The sequence below is a fragment of the Monodelphis domestica genome, chromosome X (genome assembly GCF_027887165.1).
Source record: "Monodelphis domestica isolate mMonDom1 chromosome X, mMonDom1.pri, whole genome shotgun sequence".
NCBI lineage: Eukaryota > Metazoa > Chordata > Mammalia > Didelphimorphia > Didelphidae > Monodelphis > Monodelphis domestica.
In genome coordinates, this window is record NC_077235.1 from 4,716,093 (window position 1) to 4,742,407 (window position 26,315).

The 26,315-nt window shown below is 52.4% G+C and overlaps 1 protein-coding gene across 19 annotated transcripts in view; it reads left to right on the forward strand.

Annotated features, from left to right (window-relative positions):
• The window catches only part of PAK3 (p21 (RAC1) activated kinase 3), an 81,288-nt gene that overhangs the window by 46,727 nt on the left and 8,246 nt on the right, over window positions 1-26,315 (forward strand). For 9 of the 19 annotated variants that reach the window (XM_056809777.1, XM_056809786.1, XM_056809788.1 and 6 more), the window contains 15 exons: window positions 218-318; window positions 5,965-6,003; window positions 6,784-6,937; window positions 9,243-9,280; window positions 10,521-10,592; window positions 12,365-12,499; window positions 13,142-13,304; window positions 14,101-14,124; window positions 14,881-14,944; window positions 17,626-17,674; window positions 17,852-17,964; window positions 20,059-20,176; window positions 20,541-20,640; window positions 22,516-22,712; window positions 24,396-24,533. In XM_056809777.1, coding sequence (XP_056665755.1) covers window positions 218-318; window positions 5,965-6,003; window positions 6,784-6,937; window positions 9,243-9,280; window positions 10,521-10,592; window positions 12,365-12,499; window positions 13,142-13,304; window positions 14,101-14,124; window positions 14,881-14,944; window positions 17,626-17,674; window positions 17,852-17,964; window positions 20,059-20,176; window positions 20,541-20,640; window positions 22,516-22,712; window positions 24,396-24,533 — 1,505 coding nt within the window. The remainder of the gene's footprint in view (window positions 1-217; window positions 319-5,964; window positions 6,004-6,783; window positions 6,938-9,242; window positions 9,281-10,520; window positions 10,593-12,364; window positions 12,500-13,141; window positions 13,305-14,100; window positions 14,125-14,880; window positions 14,945-17,625; window positions 17,675-17,851; window positions 17,965-20,058; window positions 20,177-20,540; window positions 20,641-22,515; window positions 22,713-24,395; window positions 24,534-26,315) is intronic. The other 10 variants (XM_056809784.1, XM_056809791.1, XM_056809793.1 and 7 more) reach the window with 6 other exon arrangements.

Below are 26,315 nucleotides of genomic sequence, written 5' to 3' on the forward strand. Positions count from 1 at the left end.
CCGTTTCTCTTATTTCTTGTGTGGCCTTGGACAAGTCATTTCCTGTTTAGATTCCTTCCTCTAGTAGCATTCCAGGTTTTAGCATTTCACATTCTACTGTGCTGTGTTTGTACTAAGGCCCCTCTCAGCCTCCACTCTTCCACTCCTATGAATCTGTGATGCTGCTTGATTGTGGCCAACAGTCAGCCCCTGGTTGTTCTGCTTTTTCTTTCTCCAGCCAATAAGAAGAAAGAGAAGGAACGGCCAGAGATCTCTCTTCCTTCTGATTTTGAGCATACGATCCACGTGGGGTTTGACGCTGTCACTGGGGAATTCACTGTAAGTAATTCCTTCCCATCCTCCTGCCCCCTCCCAGAACACATATGGTCATGTACTTGAGCTGCCTGGGTTTCTCTTTCTCCCCCTTTGTCCTCTAGGATGCGTGATGTCACTCTAGGGCCTTGTTAAAAAAGGGTTTGAGAAGTGAGTGAGAAATGAAGTCGAGGCAAAAGGACTTGGCAGGGCAAGAGAAGACAGGTATAGGACAGTAGCTTGGGGGATGAAGGGCTAAGTGGAGGGCATCCCTCCTCAGAAGGAAGAGACCTTTGCAGGCTCCTAGGTGGCAGGGAGAAATGAGATGGTGTACATCCCTGACCTGGTGGAGACAGGAAGGGATGGGATTAAGAAGACAGCTACAAGGGTTGGCCTTGGCAAAGAAAGGGGCCACCTCTTCTGGGCCCTTCTTGGGTTCTGCTATCCTGACTGTGCCCTCCAAGTAGAGTTTGGGTCCCCAGGATGGCATGAAAGCTAGCTACTTCCAAGGCCAAGAGAGCCTCCCACCCATAGTGGGAGCCCATTCCGTTTTCAGACAACTCTAGCTTGTTAGCCCATTCTTCCTTCTGCTGCCACAGTTCTCCCCCATCATTCCTTGTTCTTTCTGTCCATTCTCTTCCATGGAATAGCTCTCTTGCCAGAACATTCTGGGCCTGGGGTTGGCAAATACAGCCTGTGGGCCATGCGACAAATGTGAAAACCAGTCGTAACTCACAGGCCATACAAAGGCAGGTGGTGGGCCGGATTTGGCCTGAAGACCATAGTTTGCCAACCTGTGTTCTAGAATCTTAGACATAAGTCTCAGTTCCTCCTTAGATGTTTTGGGGGCTCAAACAGAATAAGATAGATAGCAGAGTGACTGCATGACTTTTGGACCTGGTATCTTTGTACGGTGAATGGCAGGACAGGAGAGGGCTGATGGGAAATAGGTCCCCAGGGAAACAGCCCATCACTTTCCATCCCAGGCAAGCACTTGGGTTGCAATGTCAAGTCCATATTATCTCAGACTGAGAGCTAGAAGGGTCTTCAGTGGCCAAGCCCCTTATTTTGCAGATGGGTAAACTGAGGTCAATTCAATTCGCATATATTAAATGCTTATGATGTGCAGAACCCTGTGCCAGGGCTAGCAAGCGGAAATAGAGTTGAGGAGATCTAATTCCTAGTTAAAATCTAGAAGGAAGAGAGAGTAGAGACAGCTCCACAAGATAACAGTAAGTTAGCCCAGTTTGTAAGCAAATAGGAGGAACAAAGCCAGAGGAGCTTGCTGGGGGTGCTATCAGGGAGAGTTTCATGAAGGAGGACACTGGGCAAGAAGGGAAGGATTTCAGAGGCAGAGGTGACCGTCCCACATGTAGGAGAAGAAACTCTCCCCAAGACAATTGGTGGGTGATTGGGAAGATTCTTTCCAGTTCTGACAGTCTGGGATGCCCCATCCTGTCCCTTCTGTGGTTAGGAGGCATAGGTACTAGCATCATCTATTAGAGAAGGCGAGTATCCATACTCCTTACCTCCTGGGGCTGCTGTCAGGAGGCAACACTAGCATTATTCTTAGATTTTGCCAGATTCCTCCTTGTCAGTAAGAATCAGAAGGGATCATGGGAATCACAGATTTAGTACTAGAAGAGGTCACAGGGATCTTCAAGTCCAATTCCTTTCCAGATGAGAAAACAGGCCCAGAGAAGGCCAGAGCTTTGTTCCAGGCCATCCAGCTAATCCCTGGCAGAGTAGGACTCAAACCCAGATCCCTGACTCCCAATCCAGAGCCTGGAGCTTGCCTGCCTAGCAACTGGGATCACTAAGGAGAGATACACTTGTGTGGCACCTGGAGCCAAGGGACCTGGCTTTTGGTCTTGCCGCTGCCACTGCTTTTTTTCTTTTTTAACCCCTTACCTTTTGCCTTAGAATCAATACTGTGTATTGGTCCCAAGGCAGAAGAAGAGTGGCAATGGGAGTCAAGTGACTTGCCTAGGGTCACACAGCTAGGAAGGGTCTGAGGCCAGATTTGAACCCAAGACCTCCCATCTCTAGGCCTGGCTCTCAATCCACTGAGCCACCCAGTTGCCCTCTGAGCAAGTCAGTTCCCTCCCCTCAGTTTCTCCTCTGAGAAATGGGCATGATAATCCCGGTACTGCCTTCCTCCGCACACTGGAGTGAGGACAGCACTTTGTAGACCTTTGAAGGCTTTCTCAGGACCCTTCTGGCTTTCAAAATCATGATTCTCTGATGTCTTGGAGTGCTAAACTGGAGCCCTGGCCCAGTAAGGGGGTGGGAGCCACTGGCTGCCATGTTCTTGGCCCCTCACCCTCAGCTTGCTTACTATCTGCTTTGTGAGGGCACCCATTTCTCTACCTCGATTCTGTTGATCCCAAAACCGGTCAGCAGGCGGCTTATTTCTTTGGCCCTGGGAAGTTCAGACAGGACTCTGTGTGAACCAAAGCCTGAGCTGAGAGAGCAAGATGAGAATTTTTCCCTTTCACAGGTGAGCTAACTGAGGCCCAGAGATGGGGGAGTGACTTCCCCAGAGTTATGCAGGGAATAAGGGTCAGAGCTAAGATCTGAATCCAAGACTCTTGATTCCCCCCGGCCCCAAAAGTCTTGCCACTATTCCAGACTAGCGTTCATAGGCCTGGCTTTCCATTGGGGAATTAGGCCCTCCATCAGGAGGGGTCTGATGACTTTGTGGCCCCAGATATCTCTCCTTTGGGCACTCATGGGATTAATCCAGCTCAAAGGGTCAGACTTCTCTGGTAACCTGAGTTCTCTCAAGTTAGGAATAGGCTTGAAGCACTTGATAATAATCTGGCACCTTTGAGATGTAGTGGCTAGAGTGGGAGCCTAGGAAGACCTAAGGTTTAGAGCCTTTATGACTCAGTTTCCTCCTCTGTAAAATGGGGCAAATACTAGCACCTCCCTCATGTGGTCATCAGGAGTCCTGGAAAGCACTTTTTGAACGAACTCTAAAGCCCTCTAGAAATGTTGTCCCGTGTGGCAGATCACGCATCTTCATGGGCTTTCCTCTGAACTGTCTGCCTAACCCTGGGGCCCCCAGAACTGCCCTGCCTTTCCAATTTGGCCTAATTAGGCTGAGGATGTGGGCAGCTTTGCAGCTGAGCCAGCTTGGTACTGCCCATTTAGCTTGGAAGCCCACTTGGGCACCTGTGTGGGTTCTTGGTCTCGGTTCTGGGTTTTCTGGCCTTTGGCATCAAAGGGAGTGGTAGGCACCCAGCCAAAGGGTTGTTTTCCTGTGCTCAGAACAGGGCTGGTGCAGGGTGTGCTGGCCTTAGGGCTCAACTCAATTCAAGTCAACAAACCTGGAGGAAGCTCCTGTTGTGTGTAAGGCCCTGTACTCAGCGCTGGGGTTCCAAAGATGAGAAACTGTAAAGTGCCTGCCCTCAGGGATCTTATGGTCTAGGCAGGATGTCACAATGGGGAAGGTATGACTGGGGCAAAGGAGAGCTTTGGAGGAGAGAGAGAAGCCCTTCAGCCGGAGGAGAGGGGGAAAGGAAGGAGGAGGATCCTAGAGGATTTCCCGGAGAAATGGCTTGAAAGAAGAGATGGCTCCTTCCACCAGGCCGAGTGAGGGGGTTGAGGAGATGTCCTGGGCCTGGAGACTGGAGGTAGAATCGGGGAATGCTGAGGAATCTGGTGGTGCTGCTTGGAGTGGTGGATGGGACTGTTGGATTGGAGCCCGATTAAGAGGGGCCTCGAATTCCAGGACAGTGGAATCAATTGGGTCACAGGATGCTCTGCTCCCTTTGGAGACATGGCTGCCTTTTAGAGCTATGCCGATGCCTTCTCTCTGGTATTACCATTTGGGGAATGGGGTTTTATTAACACCCCACACCATTCCCTCCCCCGGCTGGCCGGCCGCTGAGCTGTTTCCAGGGGAGGATTTCCAGAGCCTGGTTTTTAGCACTAAGGACTTTTCCATCCTTGGCCTACCTTGCTAAGTGGTCCAGACAGAGTCGTGATTTGGCCTCTAGGGACTCGGGCTTCCATGGCCGGCAGGCTGAATATGACTCAGCCCCATATGTGATGTGGCAGCCAGATGAGCTAATGTGATCTCAGACTGCATCACGAGAGGAACAGCTCCCAGGAGCCAGAGGCCCTGTGGCCTTTGCTCAGGGCAAGGGCCTCGCTGGAAGCCACTGTCCAGTGGAAGGTGCCACAATTTAGGAGGGATGCTGATGAGCCAAAAGAGGGTTCAGAGGAGGGCATCTAGGCTGGGAGAGGGCCTGGAGCCCAGGCTATTTGGGGAGAAAAACATCTAGGTCTGTTTAGTGGGGGGGAGGAGAAGCCTAGGGCAGTCTGCAAGTATCTGGAGGCCTGCCACATGGAAGGAAGATCAGCTGTCCTGTACTTTCTGGAAGTGAGGCTAGGACCAGCAGGTGGTCAGACAAAGAGGCCCACTTCAGCATACCGGGAGGAGAAGCTTCTCACCCTAAGGGCAACCAACCCTCAAGAGAGAAGAGACTGTTTCACCAGGTGGTGAATCCTCTGGCCTTGCAGGTATCCCAGTGAAGGATAGGGGAGGGATGGCTACTGGAGAGTTGAGTTTTGCTTAGCTAAGAGTAGATTGATGGGATGCCTTGAGGCAGGGAGGGAGCAGTCCCTGCCAGGGCCAAGGGTCTGTGATTTTGTAAACATTGTTCCCTCCTGCCTCCTGCCGGGGTTACAGTTACCCTGTGCCTTTCTGCAGGAATTGGCCAGGGGCGTGTCTGAACGCACCCTGTTCTCATGGGCATTGGTTGTTTCGTTTTCATCTTCTAGCTGGAAAGAGGGTTAGGGAATCCCTGGGAGCAAAGGGCTATCCCTACTGGGTGACTTGGAGCAAGTCATTTGCTGGCTTTGGCCTCACAGCTATCATCTGTCCAAGGAAGGTATTGACGTGGCAGTCTCCATCAAGGCCAGGCAGAATAGGCAACAGGCTACTGGGAAAGAGACACAGGATTCTTGGGAGGCTGAGGACTCAGGTTAGGGTCCTGTCTGGTGGCTCCTCGCTGTGGAAGCCACCTGACCCATCTGCACCTCAATTTCCCCATCTAGAAAAAGAGAGGAGGGCCAGGGTAGGATTTGAGGCTTTCTGGCCAGGAAGGTAAGAAAGCAGGAAGCAGTAGACCCCCCTTTGAGGTTTTGTGATTAGTGGTCCCTTTTCCTGTCTGGGCCACAGACCCTCCTTGGTCACAAGAAGGGGTGGACTTGATGATCTCCAAGTCTCCTTCCAGCTCCCACATTTTTGGATTCTGGAGAAGCACAGTACTGCTCACCTGGATTCTACTTGTGCTCATTCTTGCCAGATTTGGGAGGTGCCCATCACTGCCTTCCTCCTTGCCTGGTTTCCCAGGTTTCTCCTGGGGACCAAGCTCCAAGGTCAGAGGTCATTGCATTTGGAGCTGATGGGAGCCTTAGAGATGATCAAGTCCAACCCTGTCATCTTCCAGGGGAGGAAACCAAGGTAGCCCAGAGAAAAAGGACTAGGGCTTAGGCTGCAGGTCTGAGTGGCAGGAAGTGGGCCTGGCACTTCCCACTAGTACTTCCCCTCTGGGCCTCAGTTTCTTTGTCTGTAAGATGACAGGGTTGGACTAGGTGCCCCGTGTGGTCCCTCCCTCCTGCCTTCTGCTCCCTATTGAGTCTGAACCCCTCATTTTACAGATGGGGAGACCGAGCACTGAGCCCAGGGCCCTGCACATAGTAGGTGCTTGATAATTCTCTTTATTGAACTGAATTGAGTCGCTTTGCCAACTGAGCGCTGCCACTCCCCAGTAACCACTCCCTTCCTCCCCCTTCCTGCCCAGAGAGCCCTCCCTTGTAACAAAGTACATCAAACCAAGTGATCCTTTTGTTTGCCTGCCTGGGCCAGCGTAGGCCTCATCCCACATTGGGACAGCATCAGTCCCCTGAGGTGGCCCTGCAGTGAGCAGAGCCTTGGAGACTTTCAGTCTGGCCCAGCCCTTGGCTGTACTGTTTCTAACTGAGCTCTGAGCTGCCTGGGGCCCCTGGCATTGCCCTGAGTCAGGAATCAGTTGGAGGGGGGACTGGGGAGCTGGGTGGGGGGAAAGGGGGAAAGAGGGGAGTTGGGCTTAGGTTCTCTGGCCATAGAACGATACTAGAATGTGTTCAGGATCACCATGGAACTCCCTGCCCCTGCCCTGGGCCTCCCCTGGCCCCCCCTTTGCCCCCTGCCTTCCCTGTTCCCTATCCCTGAGCCAACTGAGCAAAGGTGCCCAGAGCTGGGCCACTCTCTGGGAGCCTGGAGCTCTCTCTCTCTCTCGGAATGGCTGCTGCTACTGCTGCCGCCTCCATTGCCACTGCCGCCGCCGCTGCCGCTACTGCTGCTGCTGCTGCTGCTGCTGCCGCCGCCGTTGCCACCACCACCACCACCATCCCTGGTGGGGTCACAATGAGGAAAGCCTTGGACAATGATGACCACGACGACGACGGCAACGGTGAGTCCCCCTGGTTGCTCTGCAGGGAATCCCTGAGCAGTGGGCAAGGCTCCTTCAGACGTCCAACATCACCAAGCTGGAGCAGAAGAGAAACCCCCAGGCTGTGCTGGATGTACTCAAGTTCTACGACTCCAAGGAGACTGTCAATAACCAGAAATACATGAGCTTTACTTCTGGAGGTGAGTAACCCCTCTGGGGTGAGCCTGGGGAGCCCCGGTTGGGGGCCCTGCTATGAGGATCCTGGAGGTGGAGGGAGTCAAGCAGCAATAGTTGGGGGCAGGTGGGAGAAGGGAAATACATAGGCTCCCTGGGAGGGCTGCCTTATAGGGGACCTCAGTCCTCTCTTCCCAATCCTGCCATGAAGACATGCCTTGGGAATGACCCTCAGCCTCTTGTTCTCCAGAGTAAGGCCAGGTCTGGCCCTGCTACCCTCAGGGTCCTCTCCTGACCTCACGGGGAACTTGTTGGCCTCCTTTCTCCATTAGCCCTATAAGGCCGTGCCTCCAGAGTGGGGCCATACCTTCTCCCTGGCTCTGTGGGTCTTGGGGTCCAAGCTTCCCATCCGCCTCCTCCTGAGACCAGGCTCAGGAGGCCCAGGGCATAGCCATTGGACTCACTGCTATGCTTACCTGGCCTTGTTTAGTCCTTTGACCTATATGTAAAGGGCTCCATTATGGGGCCTTGGAGGTGGAACCAGAAGAAATGGGGAAAGTTGCTGAGGAAAATTTGGGGCTTGATGGCAAGAGAGCCTGGCTGGCAGTGAGAGCTATGCCCAGTCTGGGAATCAGGGGTGGTGGTGGAGGTGAGCTCTCTCCCATCTATCCCAGAGGATGTTAAAGAGAGGCTGGGGGACCCCTTGTCCCGGGTGTGGCTGAGAGGATTCCTTGTGAGGGATGAGCCTGACAAGCTGACCCAGAAGTTCCATAATACAATGAGCAAGGGTGGCACTGGACTTGGGTCCCCCAGCTCTGTCTCCCTATGGTCACAGGACAGATAGAGATCTCACTGATTCCAAAGGAAGGAAGGATGGCTCTGGAGAAAGACCTCAAACCTCTTCTTGTCTCTCTCCAGATAGGCAGGCTTGGCTTCCCCCGTCTGTCTATCCTTGCCAGAGGCATACCCTAGGGTGGCAAAGAAGTCCAGGGCACCAGGCAGCAACATTCATAACTTTGTTCTTAAAGGTTCTCTTGGTCCTTTTTTCTCCCAATGCCAACCTCTCTCCTTAGCCCAACCCTCGGGAAGCCATTGACCTTGGCTGACACAACTTTTTCAGAGCCTGTCTGCCGAAAGGCTGGAAGTCCACTTGAGCCTGGTCAGGTCCCCTGGCCACCTTCCTTTCTACTCCTGTGGGGCTGCGCCCTTTGGGGGCCACTTTCCCATCCCCAGGGCCATAGCTCATTCCTGAGCTGGGATTTACAGTCTTCCTGCTTCTGCTTTCTCCATTTGCCTTGTTGTCCCAAACTGGGATGGCTATTTCTCTGTCCCTGCCTGCTGCTGTTGCTCCTGTACCCCACTCGTGGGTGACTAGAAAAGGAAAGGGGAGACCCGGCTGGTGGGAGGGCCAGGCTGTTGGAGGTTGGTGGGCCTGGAGAAGGGATGGCCCAGAAGGATTTGGCTGCTTGGCCCAGCTCAGCCCTAGAGAGGAAGCAGGAGTTCTGAAGGAGGGGAGGCTGCCAAATGGTTTTACAGTAGGAAAAAGGCTCTCCTCCTAAGTGGAGCCGACCTCTGAAGGCAGAGTGGGCTGGAGCTGACCCCCCATCAAGTGCCCTGTGTGTTCAGTTGGGGATTGCGCTAGCTGGCCTTGGGCTGCTGGCCAGCTCCAGCTCGCCAGTCTGAGATTCTTTGTGAATGGCCTCTCGGATGAGCAGAGAGCAGGCTCATTTCCCTCCCCTCTCAGCGTTCTCAGTGGAGTGAAAGAAGCTTTGATGTGGTCTGGCCTCCTAGTGCGCCAAGAGGACCCAGGAATCTCTGAAAGCTCAAGTGGGCACCTCAGGGCCTTCAAGTTCCCATCCATCCTCCTGATCAGTGCCTTAATCCTTTTAAATGGGCAGACAGCCTCTGCTTTGGGGGGAACTCCCACCCAGGTAGCCTAGGGGAATGGCTGTCACTACTGAGAACTTCCTCCTGACATCCAACGCCTATCTGCTTCCTCTGGACCTTCCCTCCAGGGCTCTTGCTTCTGCCCTCTGTGGTTCCGTATCCCAAAATGAGTTCTTAAGCACTGTGTGTGTGTGTGTGTGTGTGTGTGTGTGTGTGTGTGTGTGTGCGCGCGTGTGCGCTCACGTGCATGTGTGTCCCCACCTCCATAAGCCAGGAGGATCAGGGACAGAGTCAGTGCTACCTTCCCTTGTATTTCACAGCCCAGTCTTCACACAGGTCTAGAGTTTCAGGTGGTGGCAGTGGGGGACCTGGGAGAGTGAGGACCAGCTCTTGGCTCTGTAGAGGAGCTCAGTGATGTCTTTGCTTTGTTTTTGCTCCTTTCAGATAGAAGTGCTCATGGATACTTAGCAGCCCATCCTTCGGTAAGCCACAAAGGGAACTGGGCTCCTACTTGACCTTCATTTCTGTTGGGATGGGTACCAAAGATTTTAGGTGTAGAATCACAAAGACCTTAGGGCCAGGGTTGGAAAAACCTTAGCGATCAGGGAGTCCATGAGGTCCAGCCAGGGGAAGGGGCTTTCCCCTAGTCACACCGGAACTTGGAGGGGCATGTATCCTGGGAACATCTAGATTTCTCAGCCAAGGGTTGATGACCTTTCAGACCTGCCATGCCTGAGACCTTAAATGGCAGAGCTGGAAGGGATCTTAAAAACCATCTGGTCCAATTCCCTTATTTTACTCTGTAATATTTTATGGGGGTACGTCACTGGCCCTTCCCCTAAAATTCTCCCTGGAACCCCTCCCCGCCTTCCCCATCACCCCTGCTACTCTAAAGGGAAATAGTTGAATCAAACAATTGGATCTCTCCACCACATCTGTCCGACTGGTGCAGCCATGATCCCCCTTCTCTCTCCTGAGGTGACCAACCCCTCTTATCAGACTGGACCTCAGAGACAGAGAAGGGACTTCTCCCAAGTTTCACACCGAGTCTGCGCTAGATCTGGGGCTGGAACCTCCATCTCTGGTATCCCTGCTTAGTGCACTCGGAAGTTCTTCCACAGAGCTGGACAGCTGCCCTCAGATGGGGCTAGTTGAGGCATTCTGATGGGCCGTGGTCAGCCACAGAGCCTATGCTCTCGAGCTGCATTTGGAAATCAGTTTTACAAATTCACTTTTCTTGTTTCACAATTCTATTGCGTTGTTTGTCATAGGAGCCAGGACTCTCAGAATTGGAATGGGCCTCAGAGGTCACCCAGTCTAAGCTCCCACCTAGGGCTGAACATTCCCTCTAGGCCACAAAGGGGAGATCTTAGCCCGTCCCATTTCTGGACATCCCTGGTTGTTAGGAAGTTTTTCCTGATGTTGAATCAGAATCTCTGCCCCCATACCATCCCCTGTCCTCTCTGGGCCTGCTTTGGGCCCAGTTCTGCCTGGCAGGGCCAAGCAGATGGAGTTCGAATCCAATTCCCCCTGCCAGCCCTCCACATCTTTGCATGTGTCTGATTTCCATCGCAAACCTTCCAGCCCCCGTGCATGGCAAGAACTCAGTTCTTAGGGGTGAATCAGGGTTCAAGTAGCAGGGCCCAGATTAAGGAGGCGAATGTGTATTAACCCCGGCTGACAGCCACTCTGGGGTAAGATGCTATTGTCAATAATCCACAGCAGACTTTGATTCCAAGACCAGCTTCCCTCTGTTACCTGGATACCTCAGCTGCCGAGGGAGTGAAGGCTCAGGTAAACATTGGAATCAAACCATATAGCCAGAGGATGTCTAAGCTAGAAGGGGCTCTTGAGACCACCTAGTTCACATTCTTGCTGATGTGATGGGTGCATCCCACTCACTCAGATGAGACACGATGAAGAGCGAGATGGAAAGAACTACAGACACTTAAGTATGACAAGGTACTCCCACTCACTGACCTTTCGTGGTTCATAGAATGACAGACTGTCATTCATCCATTCAGCCAATACAACAATGTGCCCACTTCAAGCAGACCCCTGAGCTGCGTGAGAGGCCAGGTTTTGAGGCAGTGTGATAGAGGCAAGATCACTGGACCAGGAGTCAGGGGAGACTTGGATTTAAATCCCACTCCCGAATGACCAGGCATGCGTCCTAAGGGAAATCATTTGATCTCTTGAGCCTCAGTTTCCTCATCTGTAAAATAGGGATAGCAACACTGGCCCATAGTACTTGCCTCAGAGCAGTATCATCGAAAGGGTCAATTGAGATAATAGTTGGAAAATGTCCTACTTCAAGTGCTTCAAGTGCTCTTTGAAAGCCAGCTTTCTTTGTAAGGTAAGGAATGGAGCTTTGCTTGCTAGCCTAGCTACTTTGAATGTACAATATTAAGTAGAAGCATCCCAGGGGTATGAGAGAAAGTGAGTTCTGAAGAGAAGAGATAAATGACAGCCTTGTCTACATGGTATTCCAGTTGTATGGAAGCCACTGAGGCCCATAGCAGGTGGGAGGGCCCAGGGTGGCTAAGTCTAGCTACAGGCTAAAAAGTATCTTAGGGTATGGGAGGAAAGAAGGCTGCAGAGGTAGGACCAAAGGTGGGAACAAATCAAAGAGGACTTTGCATACCTGGCCAAGGAGACCCACTAGTCCAGCCTCCCTCATGTTACAGAGGAGGAAACTGAGGCCAAGGGAGGGGAAGTGAGACTATTTGTCAGGTGCTTTGCAAACCTGAAAGTGCTCTAAAGACTCTATTATTATTACTATCCAGAGTCATTTCCATAGCTGCAGCCATGGGCTTAGGGACCAGAGTTTTCGGACTTCCAGGCCAGGACTCTGTTCTCTTTCTTGGTGCTGCCTTGTCCATCAAAGAAATGGCTTTGCTGTTTTTTAATTCAAAGACAATTGTGTGAGTTCATTTTGTGGGGAAAAAATTCCCTTTCAACTTCACACATTTGTTTTGCCCACCACCCCTTTTGGAAAGCTCTGTATTTCTTTAGCCTCTCTCTGTACTTTGGGCAAGTCCCATCTGGGCACATGTTGCAGTGGAACAAACCCTGAAGTAGGAGTCAGGAGACCTGGGTGCCCAAGCTCTGGCACTGACTTGCTCTGTGTCCTTGGACAAATCTCTTCCTTTTGTAGGCCTCAGTTTCCCTCCTCTGTAACACGAAGTGGTTGGACTAACAGGTCTCCGAGGTCCCTGCCAGTTCTGACAATCTCTCATTCTATGAACTGTGAAAGATCAGGTGTACCTCATTGTACTTGGGTATTTGTAGTTCTTTGAATCTTGCTCTAAATTGTGTCTCAGATTGGTGATTGGGATTCATTCATTGGGAAGGGGGTGGACTTGGGGGTCTCTAAGGCCCTTTCTGGCTCAGATGTTTTTGAGTTCTATATTTTGAATCCAATGTTAGAATGACATGGCAATCCACTTGCCACAATTCCTGCCTATGGGCCAGCATGTCTGTTGAAATGCCTAATTGCCCCGTTAGAAGAAGAGAGATAGGGAATGAGTTCATCCTGAGTACTTAGATGATGTTTGCATTGGTAGAGTACAAAAACAGCATCAGAACCTCCCTTGGCTCCCCCGGTGTCCGAAGAGGAAGATGAAGATGAGGAAGAGGAGGAAGAGGAAGAGAATGAGCCCCCCCCTGTAATTGCGCCGCGCCCTGAGCACACAAAATCTGTAAGTTGCCCAGGGCTGTCCTGACAGACATTTGCCCTCCTCCAACCCTGATTGAACACTTTCTGTGTTGTGTGCCCAGGCCTGTGGAAGGCACTCACTGTGAGTGGGACGGTAAGGTGTCTTTGCATGTCCTCAAGGGGCTCGTAGCCTAACTTGGGAGACAAGATCCCTCCACAGGAAGCTGCTCTAGAGGTCAGTGCCATGGAGCATTCTTTAGTGGGCTATTCTGGTTCCTCTCCCCCTCCTCCCACCACCCCCCATGTCAGTCCCCTGGCTTGCCACTGTTCCTAGCTCCTGGGGCTGAAGAATGTTAGGGGAGGTTGGGGTGGTGGGGGTGCCCTTGGTCTACCCAGTCCTTGAACCACAGACCTGATCCCCTGTTGGGCCTGTCCTCAAGGGCTCCATGGTCTGGTAGAGAGTGAGAGCTCAGTGTCACTGCCACACTCTGATGTGGGCCACCATGTTGAGGATGATCTTCCCCTAACGTCGTCCTCGAGTAAGCTGTGGAGAGAGGAGTGTTTGGACCACCTGGCTCTCAGGGTTGTCTCAGGGCTCCACTGAGAAATGGCCTGGATGATGTCTTGCAGTTCTTGCCCAGGAGACTTACTTTTCTTTGACTGGGGGATTCCACCTGCCTTTCAGATTTATACACGCTCTGTGATGGACGCCGCTCTGCCGATGGCTTCCCCAAAAGAGGCTTCAGCCCCCACGGCAGAGAACTCGCCCTCCAACACACTGTATCGGAATGCTGACCGGCAGAGGAAGAAGTCCAAGATGACTGATGAGGAGATCCTGGAGAAGCTAAGTGAGTGTTCTGTTCACTCTGCCTGTCTCTGTCTCTGTCTCTGTCTCTGTCTCTGTCTCTGTCTCTGTCCCTGTCTCTGTCCCTGTCCCTGTCTCTGTGTCTGTCTGTCTGTCTCTTCTGGAGGGGGTGGGCGAGAACAGACATTTGTCACTCAAAGGGTGTGAGGGCCCGTCTAGACCAACATTCTCCTCTTCATAGTAGCATCCCAGGCTCCTGGAGCTGAGAGGGAACTCAGAGGGGCTGTAGAATCATAGGATTCAGAGACAGAAACAGCTTTCCTGTTATGTTACAGACGAGGAAACTGAGACTAGAAAGCTCAGAGGGCCACAGATTTAGAGTTGGATGGGACCTCAGAGATCATCTAGTTGTATGTTACAGATGAGGGAAACAGGCCTAGAGAGGTCATAGGGCCACAGAAAGGACCTCAGATGTTTTTTAGTTCAGCCCTCCCCCTTTATGTTGCATATGACAAAACTGAGGCCTAGAGAGGGCATAGGCCCAGAAGTTTAGAATTGGAGGGGACTACAGATCATCTAGTTCAGAGGTCAGCAAACTAATTTGGCCCCCTCACCTGCCCCCTGCCCCTGCCCCCTGCCCCACCCCACCCCCTCGCCTGTTTTTGAACATTCTAAAAGCTAACGATGGTTCTGACATTTTTAAATACAGTAAGACTTGATCTTAAAAATGTCCGAACCCTCCTTTAGCTGGTCATGTCCAAAAGCAGGCGCCGGGCAACTTTGGCCCATGGGAAAGAGTTTGCTGACCCCTGGTTTATTCTAACCCTCTTATTTTACAGATGAGGAAACTGAGTCTCAGAGAGGTAGAGTGACTTGTCCATGGTCATACAGGTAGCCAGGATTTGAACCTGGGGCTTTGGACTCCTTATCCAGCAACCCCAACACTCTTGCCCAAGGTCACACAGCTAGTAAATAGCAGAGCTGGGACTGAAACCCGATTCTTCTGACTCCAAATGCCATTCTCTTTCCGCTAGCCCTCATCTATTTCGACCCATATTCCAAGTAGGAATCCTCTCTAACATTCCTGACAAATGGACTTTCAGCATCTGCTTGCAGACTCCAGGGATGGGGAACTCACTACCCTCCTAGGCATCCCATTCCACTTTGGGACCGCTCAAGCTGAGAGGAAGTTTTTCCTTATATGGAGCCTAAGTCTTTAACCCCATTTGCTCCTAGTGCTTCCCTCTGGGGCCAAGCAGAACAAAGCTAAACCCTCCTCCAGATAACATACCGTGAGTATGGCACTGTTTCTCCAGGCTATACTGAATGGAAATTGAGAGTGGGAGGGCTAAATGAGCCCATCCTGAGCCAGGACCAGAGCCCAAGCCTCCAGACTCCTGGTCTCCATGGGGACTTGAAGGCCCACTCGGTGCAGAGCTGCAGTTTGTCTCAGGTTGCAAGTGCTCCCATTTCCCAGAAGGGGAGCCTGAGGCCCTGAGCAAGGCATTCATTCCCCCCGCCCCGGGGTGGTCCCTCAGCCAGGCAGTGGCCCCTTATGGGTTCTGGGGCCTCATTCCCCTGTGCTGTTGACCAGCCTGTGTCCTTTCTCTCTCTCCTAGGAAGCATTGTAAGCATTGGTGATCCCAAGAAGAAATACACGAGATTTGAAAAAATTGGCCAAGGGTGAGTGAGTCTTTGTGATTGCCAGAGAGAGAGAGAGAGAGTGTGAGCGTATGGGCTCACTGGCCAGCAGCCCTCCCTGCTTGGGGCCCATTTAGGTAAGGCCTCCCTCTTGAGCTCCCAATCTAGCAGGGGCCTCTGGCAGTAGCCCAGGTAATGGTAACATGGCAGCATTTATTCCATGCTGAGTGCCCTGGAGGGGAGAGGGACAACTTTATGGTGGGCTGGGATGGCCGGGGCAGGGGGCCGGGTAAGCAGAGAGAGAAGGCTTCCTGGAGGAGGTATGGCATTGGAGTGAGGCTTTCAAAGATGAATGAGAGGTTGGCAGGCAAAGAGCAGGAGGGTGGACCTCTCAAGCCTGAGGAGCAGCTGTGAGCCTAGATGGGACGGTGTGGCTGCCGCCTACCCCCAGGACCATGGGACACAGTTAGAAGGCAGAGGCTGGAGGAGCAGGGAGTCCATGGGGGTGCAACGTACTCAGAATCAGAGGAAGGCCTGGAGATTTCAGAGAAAAGCAGGGAGCAAAACTGTGGATTAAAGATTGCAGAAGTCTGCTGGCCAGGAGGGTTAGGACCTGGGCTGCTGGTCTCAGTTACAGACATGGGAGTGGGTGCTGAGAATAGAGCCGATAGCACCCGAGCCAGGTAGACAGACCACATGTCTTTCACTTACTAGCTGGGAGACTCTGAGAGGGTCACTTTCCCCCCATGTGCCCATTTCTTAATAGCCAGAGTTCTGGCCAGCATCAGCTTCTTGACCTGTAGAAAGAGGAGGTTGGACTAGATGACCTCCAAGATCCCTTCCAGCCTCAAATCCTGGGATGCTTTCAGCCCCCCCTCCCCCCCCCCCGGTGGCCTCACTGCCAAGTGCTCCCATTTCCCAGAAGGGGAGCCTGAGGTCCTGATTTACCAGTCTGGCCTTTTTGTAACTTTCCCCACACCTCTGATGGTGGAGTATGGCCTCCCCCACCTTGTGCTCATTGCCACTCACTCTTCTTGGCTTGCCCTCTTTAGTCTCCTGGCCCCCCCCCCTGCTGTGGAGGGTGATTTCTCACTTCTCCACCTGCCTAGGCCCGGCCATACGTCAGGGTTGGGGATAGATGCTCCTTCCTCCTTTCCTGGAAGCCTTTCTGATCTGCCCAGCTGGAAAGGATCAGCCCTACCCTCGGTTGGAAAGTGGGCACCTTGGGGATCAGCATCTCTGATCTTGCACGTGGCAGCTAGCTAGATTGGGGGGCTAGGGAGAAGGAAGAACCTAGACCCTGAGGCTGTGAAGCTGAACAAATCCCTGGGCTGCTGGAGGCTCTGGCAAGATGAGATGGAAAGCTTGTTGCCAACCTCTCCAGCTCTCTGCAGGCCCCTCTAATGGTTACTGTTGCCCCCAGGCCTCCTCTAGCCCTGAAGGTCAGGCCAGGAGCTGCTCCCCCCATGCTGAGCCATCCCCTGGCGAGTCCCCCCAATGCACCTGGGGGCCTCATGCGTACATGCTTTTAAGTTGATTTCTTCAGTGCAGAGATGCAACCAGAGGTTAAGTCCAGCCTTGGGTTGAAGAGGTTTGCAGGAATGGAAAATAAACTATGAGCTGAGCTAGCTCCTTCCTTGGCATGCCCGGCTTGACTACCAGAGGGGTGTTCTGCCTGGGGGAGAGACAAAGCTTAGCTAAGACAAAGGAGCCCTCCTTCAGGAAACTGAGTTTAGGATACTCAGATAGAGGGGCAGCTGGGTGGCTCAGTGGATTGAGAGCCAATCCTAGAGACGGGAGGTCCTGGGTTCAACTCTGTCCTCAGACACTCCCTAGCTGGGTGACCCTGGGCAAGTCACTTGACCCCCATTGCCTGGCCCTTACTGCTCTGCTACCTTGGAGCCAATGTACAGCATAGACTCTAAGACTAAAGGTGAGGGTTTAAAAAACTCAACAAATAACAATCAAGTAAGACCAATTACAACATAGCTAGGAAGTAATCTCATTTCTAATTGGGGGAAAGATTAGGAACTTTCCAAGTTGGGAACAGGAGAGCAAACAGGGGCAGTTCCCTGAATTCAGAAAAAAAAGAATTCGAGGGGGACATGATTGGGGATGGAGACTCTAAATGATCATCCCAGTGCAAACATCAATAATATGGAAATAGGCCTGAATCAGTGACACATGTCAAACCCAGTGGAGTTGCTCATTGGCTGCTGGAGGGGAGGGAAAGAACATGAATCATGGAATTGTGGGAAAATAATCTCAGTTAATTAATTAAATAAACTTTTAAAAAAGAAGAAGAAGCATCCCACCCCTCCCCAAGTAGCTATAAACAACCAAAGAAACAGGTGTCTCAGTGGACTGAGAGCCAAGCCTGGAGAGGGGAAGTCCTGGGTTCAAATGTGCCCTCAGATACTTCCTAGCTGGGTGACCTAGCCCTTAGCACTCTGGGCTTGGAACCAGTGCACAGTATCAGTTCACATAGCAGCTTAGACAACTCCTCCAATTCTGGGGGCTGGGCCTGGGGAGTAGAAAGAAGAACAGGGTAGGAGAAGCTTCGCTCCAACCTTGGAGGTGAGAAAGGAGGACTTATGAGTAGAGCTTTGCTTTGAGCGGTATCAATCCCTTCTTTTCCTTCAAAGGGCCAGAAATGCACACAACTGGGCCTGGTCTCCTTAGTCATTAACTGAGCTCTTTTCTCCCTCTCCCCTGCGCCCCAGGGCCTCAGGTACTGTCTATACTGCATTGGATATCGCCACCGGACAAGAGGTAAGTTCACAGGGAGCCCAGGCCCACCCGGCCTTGGCCCCCTGGGGCCGGGGCCCACCTGGCCTCAGCCTCTGTGTCAACCCTCACTCCAGAGACTTTGGGATTGTTTCAGAGGCTGCTGGGGAGGGGGGGCCCTCCTGGATCACATTCATGCCTGGTTCTCCAATGTCCTCTCAGGTGGCCATAAAGCAGATGAACCTCCAACAGCAGCCCAAGAAGGAATTAATTATTAATGAGATTCTCGTCATGAGGGAAAATAAGAACCCCAACATTGTGAATTATTTAGACAGGTAAGCACTTCTCTGCTGGGGACTGTGGTGGCAGCTGGGCATAACCAGAGCCAGCCTTTCTAGAAAGCCTCCCAACACAACCATGGCAACAAGGGTGATGGGTGCTATTGGCCCTGTTATGCAGTGAGGAACATGGAAGCTCCAGTAGTGCTTTGAGGTCCCTTGCCACAGGGTGTCACAGCTAGTGGTGAGTGTTGAGCAAGGCAGGCTTTGAACTCAGCTCTTAGCAACTCCAAGCCTCCTCCTCTCCCCTCTGTTACGGAGACTGTGATTCGGTGAACCCATGTAGCCAGCCGCCTGATCAACATGTGGAGAAAGAGGTCTTGGCCTCAAACCTATACCTGGGGCGGGGGGAGGTTCTCTGAATAGTGAGATAGCTCCAGCACCATACTTGACCTAGTGGTCATGGGCCCTGTCTGACTTTGCTGGGAGTTCCAGGCCTGGGAGATGAGCAGCCCCAGAGAAGGGCACTGGAGGGACTGAAGACAGGCAGTCCTGGGGAGTAGGCTCTTTGCCCATGGATACAGTACCAAGCCTCCACATCCCAAGGAAGCTCATTCACCATACGTAGTTGGGCTGAGGCTGGGCCCTGCCCCTCACCAACTATTCCTGCCTGACTAATAATAGTGGAGAGGGACACAGCGAGTGCTCTTTGCTTTTGTAACCCAGGCAAGCTCCTGACTGGGATGCTTTTAAAGCATCCCCAAAAAAAGTGGGGCAGCTGACCCCTCTCCGAAAGGTGCTGTCCATGACTCATGAGGCTGAGTCATGTCTAGTGAGCTCATTCTTTGGTAGGTAGGACAGAAATTCTCTGAGAAGAGGGGAGTCATCTGTGGAGGAGAATCTGGAATGGAAAGCAAGCTGGGCCCAGGCTTGCCTCTGCTTCTCATTGGCTCTGGGCCCTTGGTCAAGCCCCTTCTTCCTCCTTTGGGATGAAGATCAGCTTGAAGACAGGAGCTTAGAGCAGGAAGGGACCATAGAGACCATCTAGGCCAACCCTTCCATGATAGAGGAGGAGATGGGGGCTCCAAGTGGCATCTGGAGAAGAGAGAAAGGCTTAGAACGTGGTGGCAGTCTGAGACCTTGTGCCACAGCATGGGCTAGTGTGTGGGCCTCCCATGTCCTAGGGACAAACACATCTGGAAACCCAGGGGCCATCATCTAGTAAGCCAGCTCAGCCATATCCTTGTGCCACATCCAAGACCTTCCTGTGTCTCTAAGTTGCCCTTTTAACAATATAGTTGGTTTGCCAGGTTAAGGGCTGCTTTTGGAAATACCATCCTCAAAGAGATGCTAGTCCTGCCTCAGGATAGGTGGCAGCAAGCACTGCCCTCTCGCTTCACACGATCAATTGGCCTGCCTCCTTGATTTTGGTAGCAGAAAGGGGAAAGGACTTACCCATTCAGTCTCTTCTGTAGCAAGGGGAATTTGATTTGAAAGCAAATCTCTTGGTTCAAGAGCCAGTACTCCTACTTGCCCCAAGCTTATCTCTGAACGGTCTCTGAGGACCTTCCCTCCCTTCCAACTCGGAGGGGCATGGTTCTTTGCAATCTGAGCTGTGTAGCAAGCCTGTCTGAATAATTCAGACTAACAGTGGACCTAAGAGCTAGAATTATGCAGATGACCAGTCTATACCACCAGGGAGTCCCTAGGACTCATTTCCCGTCTGCTACTGTGTACACTGCCCATCCCTTTATTCACTCTAAATTGAAAATGGCCTCCTGGCCTGGAGCGCCACAAGGCCTTTGAGGCCCTCTCTTCCCCTCCTTCTGCTCCTCCCCTCTCTTTCTCATGTCTTACTCAGATGGCAATCATTGTGCCTTGGGCCACCTGGCCTTCCAGCTTGACCTCATCATCAGTCTAGAGCAGAGAACATGGATTGTCTAAGCATAAAAGGACCTCAGGGGTCATTCGGTGGTTTTTACAGATGAGGAAACTGAGACGAGAGAAGGGAAATGTCTTGCCCAACTAATTAGCAGACTCTAAATTTCAATCTAGGTTCTTTGACCCTCCTCCCCTGTGCCCTGAGCCAGTTGTCCTGGATTTGTTACGGGGCCACTTTCTTAGCCCACTCCATTCCTTCATTCCTCACAGCTATTTAGTGGGCGATGAGCTGTGGGTTGTGATGGAGTACCTGGCTGGTGGTTCTTTGACCGATGTTGTCACAGAGACTTGTATGGATGAGGGCCAGATAGCAGCTGTCTGCAGAGAGGTAAGAGGTTGAGGCGTGCCCCAAGGTAGGGAAGTCCTCAGCCTGGAAATGATGGCCTTTAAGGATCTTACAGGCCCCCAGACCAACCATGGGCACCAGAACATGGAACCTCTTCCAGGGTATCCTTTTCTCCTATTTCCAGGCCAAGGGTCTCAGGTGCTGCACGGAGGGCCCCTGCCCCGGTTCTGTTTCTCCCACTCTTACTGTCACAGGGGCTGGGGTGTGTCCACCGGGGTTGGGGGCAGGTTATTCTGGCCTCCCAGGCTATACCCAGCTGGGGATGGCTGGGAATAAAGCGGGAGGGATTGTGTTGGGCCCAGGAAGTGCTCTCAGCCTTTTAACTAACAGAATGCTTTTGCTTCAGTGTCTCCAGGCCTTGGATTTCCTACATTCTAACCAAGTCATCCACAGAGACATTAAGAGTGACAACATTCTTCTTGGGATGGATGGCTCCGTCAAACTGAGTAAGTAGCCATGGGCTGTGGTGGGCCACTGGGGAGCTTCTACCCTTGGGGTAAGGCCATAGCTGTTGGTAAGAAGCATCTAGAAAATGGGTGGGGTTAGAGGAGAGAAGCTGGAAGACCTGGGAGCCCAGAGCTTGCTCATAACAGGCCTTGGTGAGGGCATCATGTCATTCTGTGCCCATACACCCCACCATAAGCTAGGTGCTTCAATTCACTTCCATTCAGGAGGCACTTACATTGTGTGCCAGGTGTGGTTCTGGGCCTTGGAGATACAGAGACAAAAATGGAACAGACCCTGCCCTCAAACAGCTTCCACTACCTGAATGAGGGGCCATCCATTTAGGTTGCTCCATGTGGTTTCGTAGCAGAAATCGGCCTACCCAAAGCAGCTCTTCTACTTTGTGCCAACAGGGTTTCTTAACCAGTATGGTGTGAGATCCTCTCAGCTCTGCCCCAGCTGAGTGATGACTGAACCCACAAGAGTGGGACAGGTTTTCTTCCTCAAAACTGACTTCTCTGGTTTTCTACTATTGCCCATGAAATTTCCCCACCACTCTGGATTTGAGTTTGGGTGCTCCAAGGGCAAGAAGGCCCTTTGAGGAGCACTTTTCCCTCACAGACACTAGCCACTCTTCAGCCAAGGGCTTGGCTCCCTTGTCCAGAGATCTCCAAGAAAGTTGGGGATCACCCAGAGCTTACTTTGGTTGGGGGACCTCAGACATGGCCCTGAGTGGCACAGAGCCCGGAATCTTTCCCCTTTGGAGAGGATTCTGAATCCCCATAGGCCAACTAGTGTGCGGAGTAGTGGCAAAGGGCCGAGATGGGGAGCTATTAGTTTAGGATCCCTTAGCCTTCACTTTTCTTGGACTCAGTTTCCTAATCTATAAAATGGGACTTTTTATACTTATGCCCCCCACTGAGGCATAGGGAACTCTCAGATGAGGAAGGGGCTTGATCTGTGCTTAGCCACCTAGAGATTCGGTGTTAAATGCTTTCACTTCTCTAACTCTCAGTTAGTGGCCAGGGCAGGCCAAGCTACTCCAAGGCTGTTCAGGAGACATTGGGCACATTCCCTGTGTGTCAGCAGAAGCCCCTAAGGGCCTTGGGACCCTCCAAATTCCAGGAGGATCCCAAGAAAAGGGAGCCCTTGGAATGTCCAGTCTTGGGTACGGTGGGCCTGAGGCTGCCAGCTTGCTGCTCCTTCCCAGTCAGTGACAGCCAAGAGACTTGCCTTTTGCTGTAGACTTGCTTCGCTTGGCTTTTCCTGCTCCAGTAGCCATTTTGTGGAGTGAGGGTGACAGGGACTGAGCCTCTGATTCCTCTGGTCTAGAGAACTCCCAGGTGAGGGAACTCCCTATGCCAGGGCAGGGCAGCACCTGTTCTGGAGCACTGAAAGAGGTTAAGTCTTTTGCCCAAGTGACCCTACCAATATGTATCAGAGGCAGAATCTGAACCGTACATCTTCCTGGCTTTGAGGCCAGCTTTTTATCCACTTCCCCAGCATGATTTTCTGCGGTAGAAGGACACGGGGGCAGCTAGCTAGGAGGCTCAGTGGATGGAGAGCCAGACCCAGAGAGGGGAGGTCCTGGGTTCCAATGTGGCCTCTGACACTTCCCAGCTGGGTGACCCTGGGCAAGTCCCTTGACCCCCATTGCCTAGCCCTTGTCATTCTTCTGCTGTGGAGCCAATACACAGTATTGATTCAATGATGGAAGGGGGAAGGGTTTTTTTTAAGGAGGAAGAACAGCCCCTGCCTGACCCCAGAGTGAGCTAGCTTTCCTGTCCTATGCCTGTTTAGGGCATGCTTTGGAAGTGTCCCTTTCAGTGTGTTTGAGTGTGCCATGCCAGGACCTAACAATGTCCTTTTCTCCACAGCGGACTTTGGGTTTTGTGCCCAGATCACCCCTGAACAAAGCAAAAGGAGTACCATGGTGGGGACCCCCTATTGGATGGCTCCTGAGGTAGTGACAAGGAAGGCCTATGGCCCGAAAGTGGATATCTGGTCCCTTGGGATCATGGCAATAGAAATGGTGGAGGGTGAGCCCCCATACCTGAACGAAAATCCACTGCGGGTAAGTGGGATAAAGAGTCACCATTCTGCCACCCTGCCCATAGCCCAGGGCTCAGAGTGAGGCCAAAGCTGACAAAAGCTGGTTCTCCCCTGGACAGTCGCCATGTGAGGGCCTGCTCCAACTTGACATCATTGCTTGACTGGATATTTCAGGTCCAGAAGGCACATGAAAGCTAGCAAGTCTACTCTCCCAGGCCTACCACTGACTACCTGTGGGACCTTGGCCCAATTCTTGGCCTCAGTTTCCTCTTCTTTTAAATCGAGTGGGCTAAGGCCCCTCCCAGTTCAGCCAATCTGTTCATCTCTGGTGTACTGGCCCAGGGGTGGCAGGTGGGCTGGCCAACTCCCAGGGGTAGATGATCTTTTCTGGCCGTAGTTGCTATAGCTTGGAGAGACTGGAGGAGGGAGTGCTTACATCAGTGGATGCCCAGCCTCTAGGGCATTTTGCAGGCACCGGCCTTACCCAGGCTGGGCCAGGAATGGGGAGAAAGCCCTGTCTAGGGCCAAGAGGTCACAGCTCCCTACTCCAGGGAGGAGCAGGCCCAGGGCTTGACCTGCACCCAGAGACTCAGGCTCCCTGCCTGGGACTTGCCTTGGTGTTTGTAAGCTCCTGTGCCCACGTGGAAGCAGCTAAGAGAGACTCCCTGGAGGCCCTGTTCCCATGGCTTCCTCCTGAGTCAGAGGCCCTGTCTCTGTACTGTGGACACATGGTTCCCCTTCATGCCTGTTGGCTGCCTCCATCACCTGCTACCCCCAACCTGGGGACTGAAGCAGGGCCAGGTAGGAGGGATCCCGTGGAGCGGTGTGCCTCACTGCCAACTGGTCATGTCTCTAGCCAGAGGGCCAGACCTATTCCTGGGTATTAACCAGGTCTCTCACCTGGGTCAGGCTAGACAGTGCCTGCATGAGCCAGGCAGGCCTGGAAGGGGAAGCCAGCCCTCTGAGAATGGAGCGGTGTGCCCAAGCAGGCTTCAGATGCTAAGGGAGAGGTCTTCATTCCTGGATCGATTGATGGATTGGGTGGGGGGAACAGTTAGAGGGAAGGAGGGGGCAGGGAGGAGGGCTGCTATAGGGCTAGGAGAAGGGGCCCCCTCTCCTATCTCACTCATGTTCTGTCCTACAAACTCCCTGAGGTTCCTATGGTACAGGAAACCTCTAAGTGCTGGACCTGGCTTGCATTCTGGCTCTATCTTGGACTGCACAACCTTGGGCAAATCACTTCTCCTCCCCAAGCCTCAGTTTCCTCTTCTGAAAAGATAGGGGTTTGGCCTAGCTGGCTTTGGAGGTCCCTTGTAGTTCTGTCATCCATGATCCTAGGGTTCTCCTGGATGAAGAGTCAGGCTCCTCTCCATGTTTTTCTGGGATCCCCAGCACCCACCATGGTGTTCTTTTCCCCCCTCCCTTTTACCATGCTCATTTATATATATATATATTGCTTCCTAACTTAAACAAGCATGTGCTAAGTAAGCCTTGGTGGTTTGGGCTGGAATAATGGAAGCCAACACTAGAGCCCGCATCAGGTACACTTTGCCAGCTGTGGACCATTGGGCCAGTCTTGTTGGGCCTTCTCTCTAAAATGAGTAAGAAGAACCTTTCCTTGTAGTCATCATGGGGGGGGTGAGTGCCCTATGAGCTCCTGGAGGAGAAGGGTCCTCCTGCCTAAATGCCTACTGTCTCTGCCCAGGCCTTGTACCTTATAGCTACTAACGGTACCCCAGAGCTCCAAAATCCTGAGCGACTTTCTCCTGTGTTCCGAGACTTTTTAAACCGTTGCCTGGAGATGGATGTTGACCGGCGAGGGTCTGCCAAGGAGCTTTTGCAGGTAAAACAAAGAGAAGGACAACGGGAAAGACAGCAGGGCCCCCTAGCCTGCCTCCTTGCTTGCCTGGCTTTCCTCCAGGGCTGTATCTGCCCTCTGCAGATACTTATAGCTCAAAGTAACAATCACGTGATATCATTCTACTTGGCAAGTGGGGCCTTGGTTCCAGAAAAACCTTTTGGCTCTAAGTAGAGCCAGCATGGTGGCCAAAACCTTGAGTTAGAAGTCCAAGGACCTACCTTTGAATTCTCATTTGGCCCCTTCCTGCCTATGTGAACTTGGTCAAGCGCCTTCCCCTTCCTTACAGGGCAGGCATCAGTTTCCTGCTCTGTAAAAGGAGGGAATCGGACTCCTCCAATAGCTGTGATGCCTTGTGTGATTTGTCCAGCTCTAAAGGCCATCAAGCCCATTTTGTAAGGCCCCAGGGGCCACAGCCTCTACATGGGCTATTCTAAGCTTGGATTGTGATAGAAGAGCTAGAAGGTACCTTCCAGACTGTCTTAGAGTCTATCCTGCTCTGCTTCCCATTTCTGAGATGGGAAAGGTCCAGAAAACATCAAAGGATCCCAGGGGTTCAGCAATCCCAGCTCCTCCTCTATTTCCTAGGGGAAGAAACTGAGGTCCCAGAGGAGACCTGATTGGCCCAAGGTCACATGGCGAAGAAGGCTTTTGACCCAGGCCCTCTGGCTGCAGAGCAGGCACTTTGCTTACTGTACCCTACCTGTATCCTCTATGAAGATAGTCCTGGAGCCCATCCTGGAATAGCCGTCCCAAGGACCCAAGCGTCCTAAATTCCAGCCATGTATCCTGTGCTTGGTCTCCTTTTTTTTTAATCTTCCCCAAGAGACTCATTGGGCTTGGTGACTTGGGCGCCCAGCATCCCCATGGACTCAGAGAAAGCACACTGTCGCCCAAGTTAATCTCTGAGTGTGAGGCCTCATGGTCTCAGAGGTCTTGAGGCCTTGGATCTCTCATTCCTTGAGCTTTGGGGAGTGTGGTGAGACTCAAATTCAGCTTCAGTGCCAGTGCTGGGTGCCAGCTTTTTGGCTGCATTCCAGGGGACCCACATCTGTCAGACTTTGCCACCACTAGCTATTTGTTCTCTGATGCCAACAGACCTGAACCACAGACTGGGCCACACTGAGCCTAGCCTTTGGTCCGTTAGTGCACAGACCAACTGAGAGGACAGACACCATGCTAGCATCCCTGGACTCCTACCCAAAGCTCCTGGAATCTCTCTCAGAAACCACTCATGCATGTCCAACACATAGCTTGGGGCCAAGTACTTATTGATGGCTTTCTTTGCCCCATTTCCACTGATTTCAGTGCCCAGCTTGCTTTGAAGGCTTCTAGCCTAGGTGACGGAGAGGAAGTGCCAACGGGTCCACACTGAATAAGGCAGGCTAGAGACCAGGGCAAGGGGAAGTTGATGTCAGCTTTGAAACTTGCTGAGTCAGGGCAGCAGTGGGGCTTCCAAGTGGAGATGTTGACTCTCCAGGTAGAGGCCTGAAGCTGGAGTGAGAGGTTAGGGCTAGAGACAGAGATCTGGGGATTGTCCATATGGATGGGATGGCTGTGGTTGTAACCTGAGAATGGAGAAGGGGCTAGCTAGAGAAGAACGGAGGCCTGACAGCTGACTTCTGGGGGATATCTGCACAGAGCAGGGCTTAGGGTCAGGAGGCAAACCAGGCAGCAACGAAGAGAGCTCCTAGTCTTCAGAGTTTCAAGTTTCTTAGCCAGCAATGAAGCAGGAAGACAAAAGCAAGGTCACTGAGTTTGGCAGCC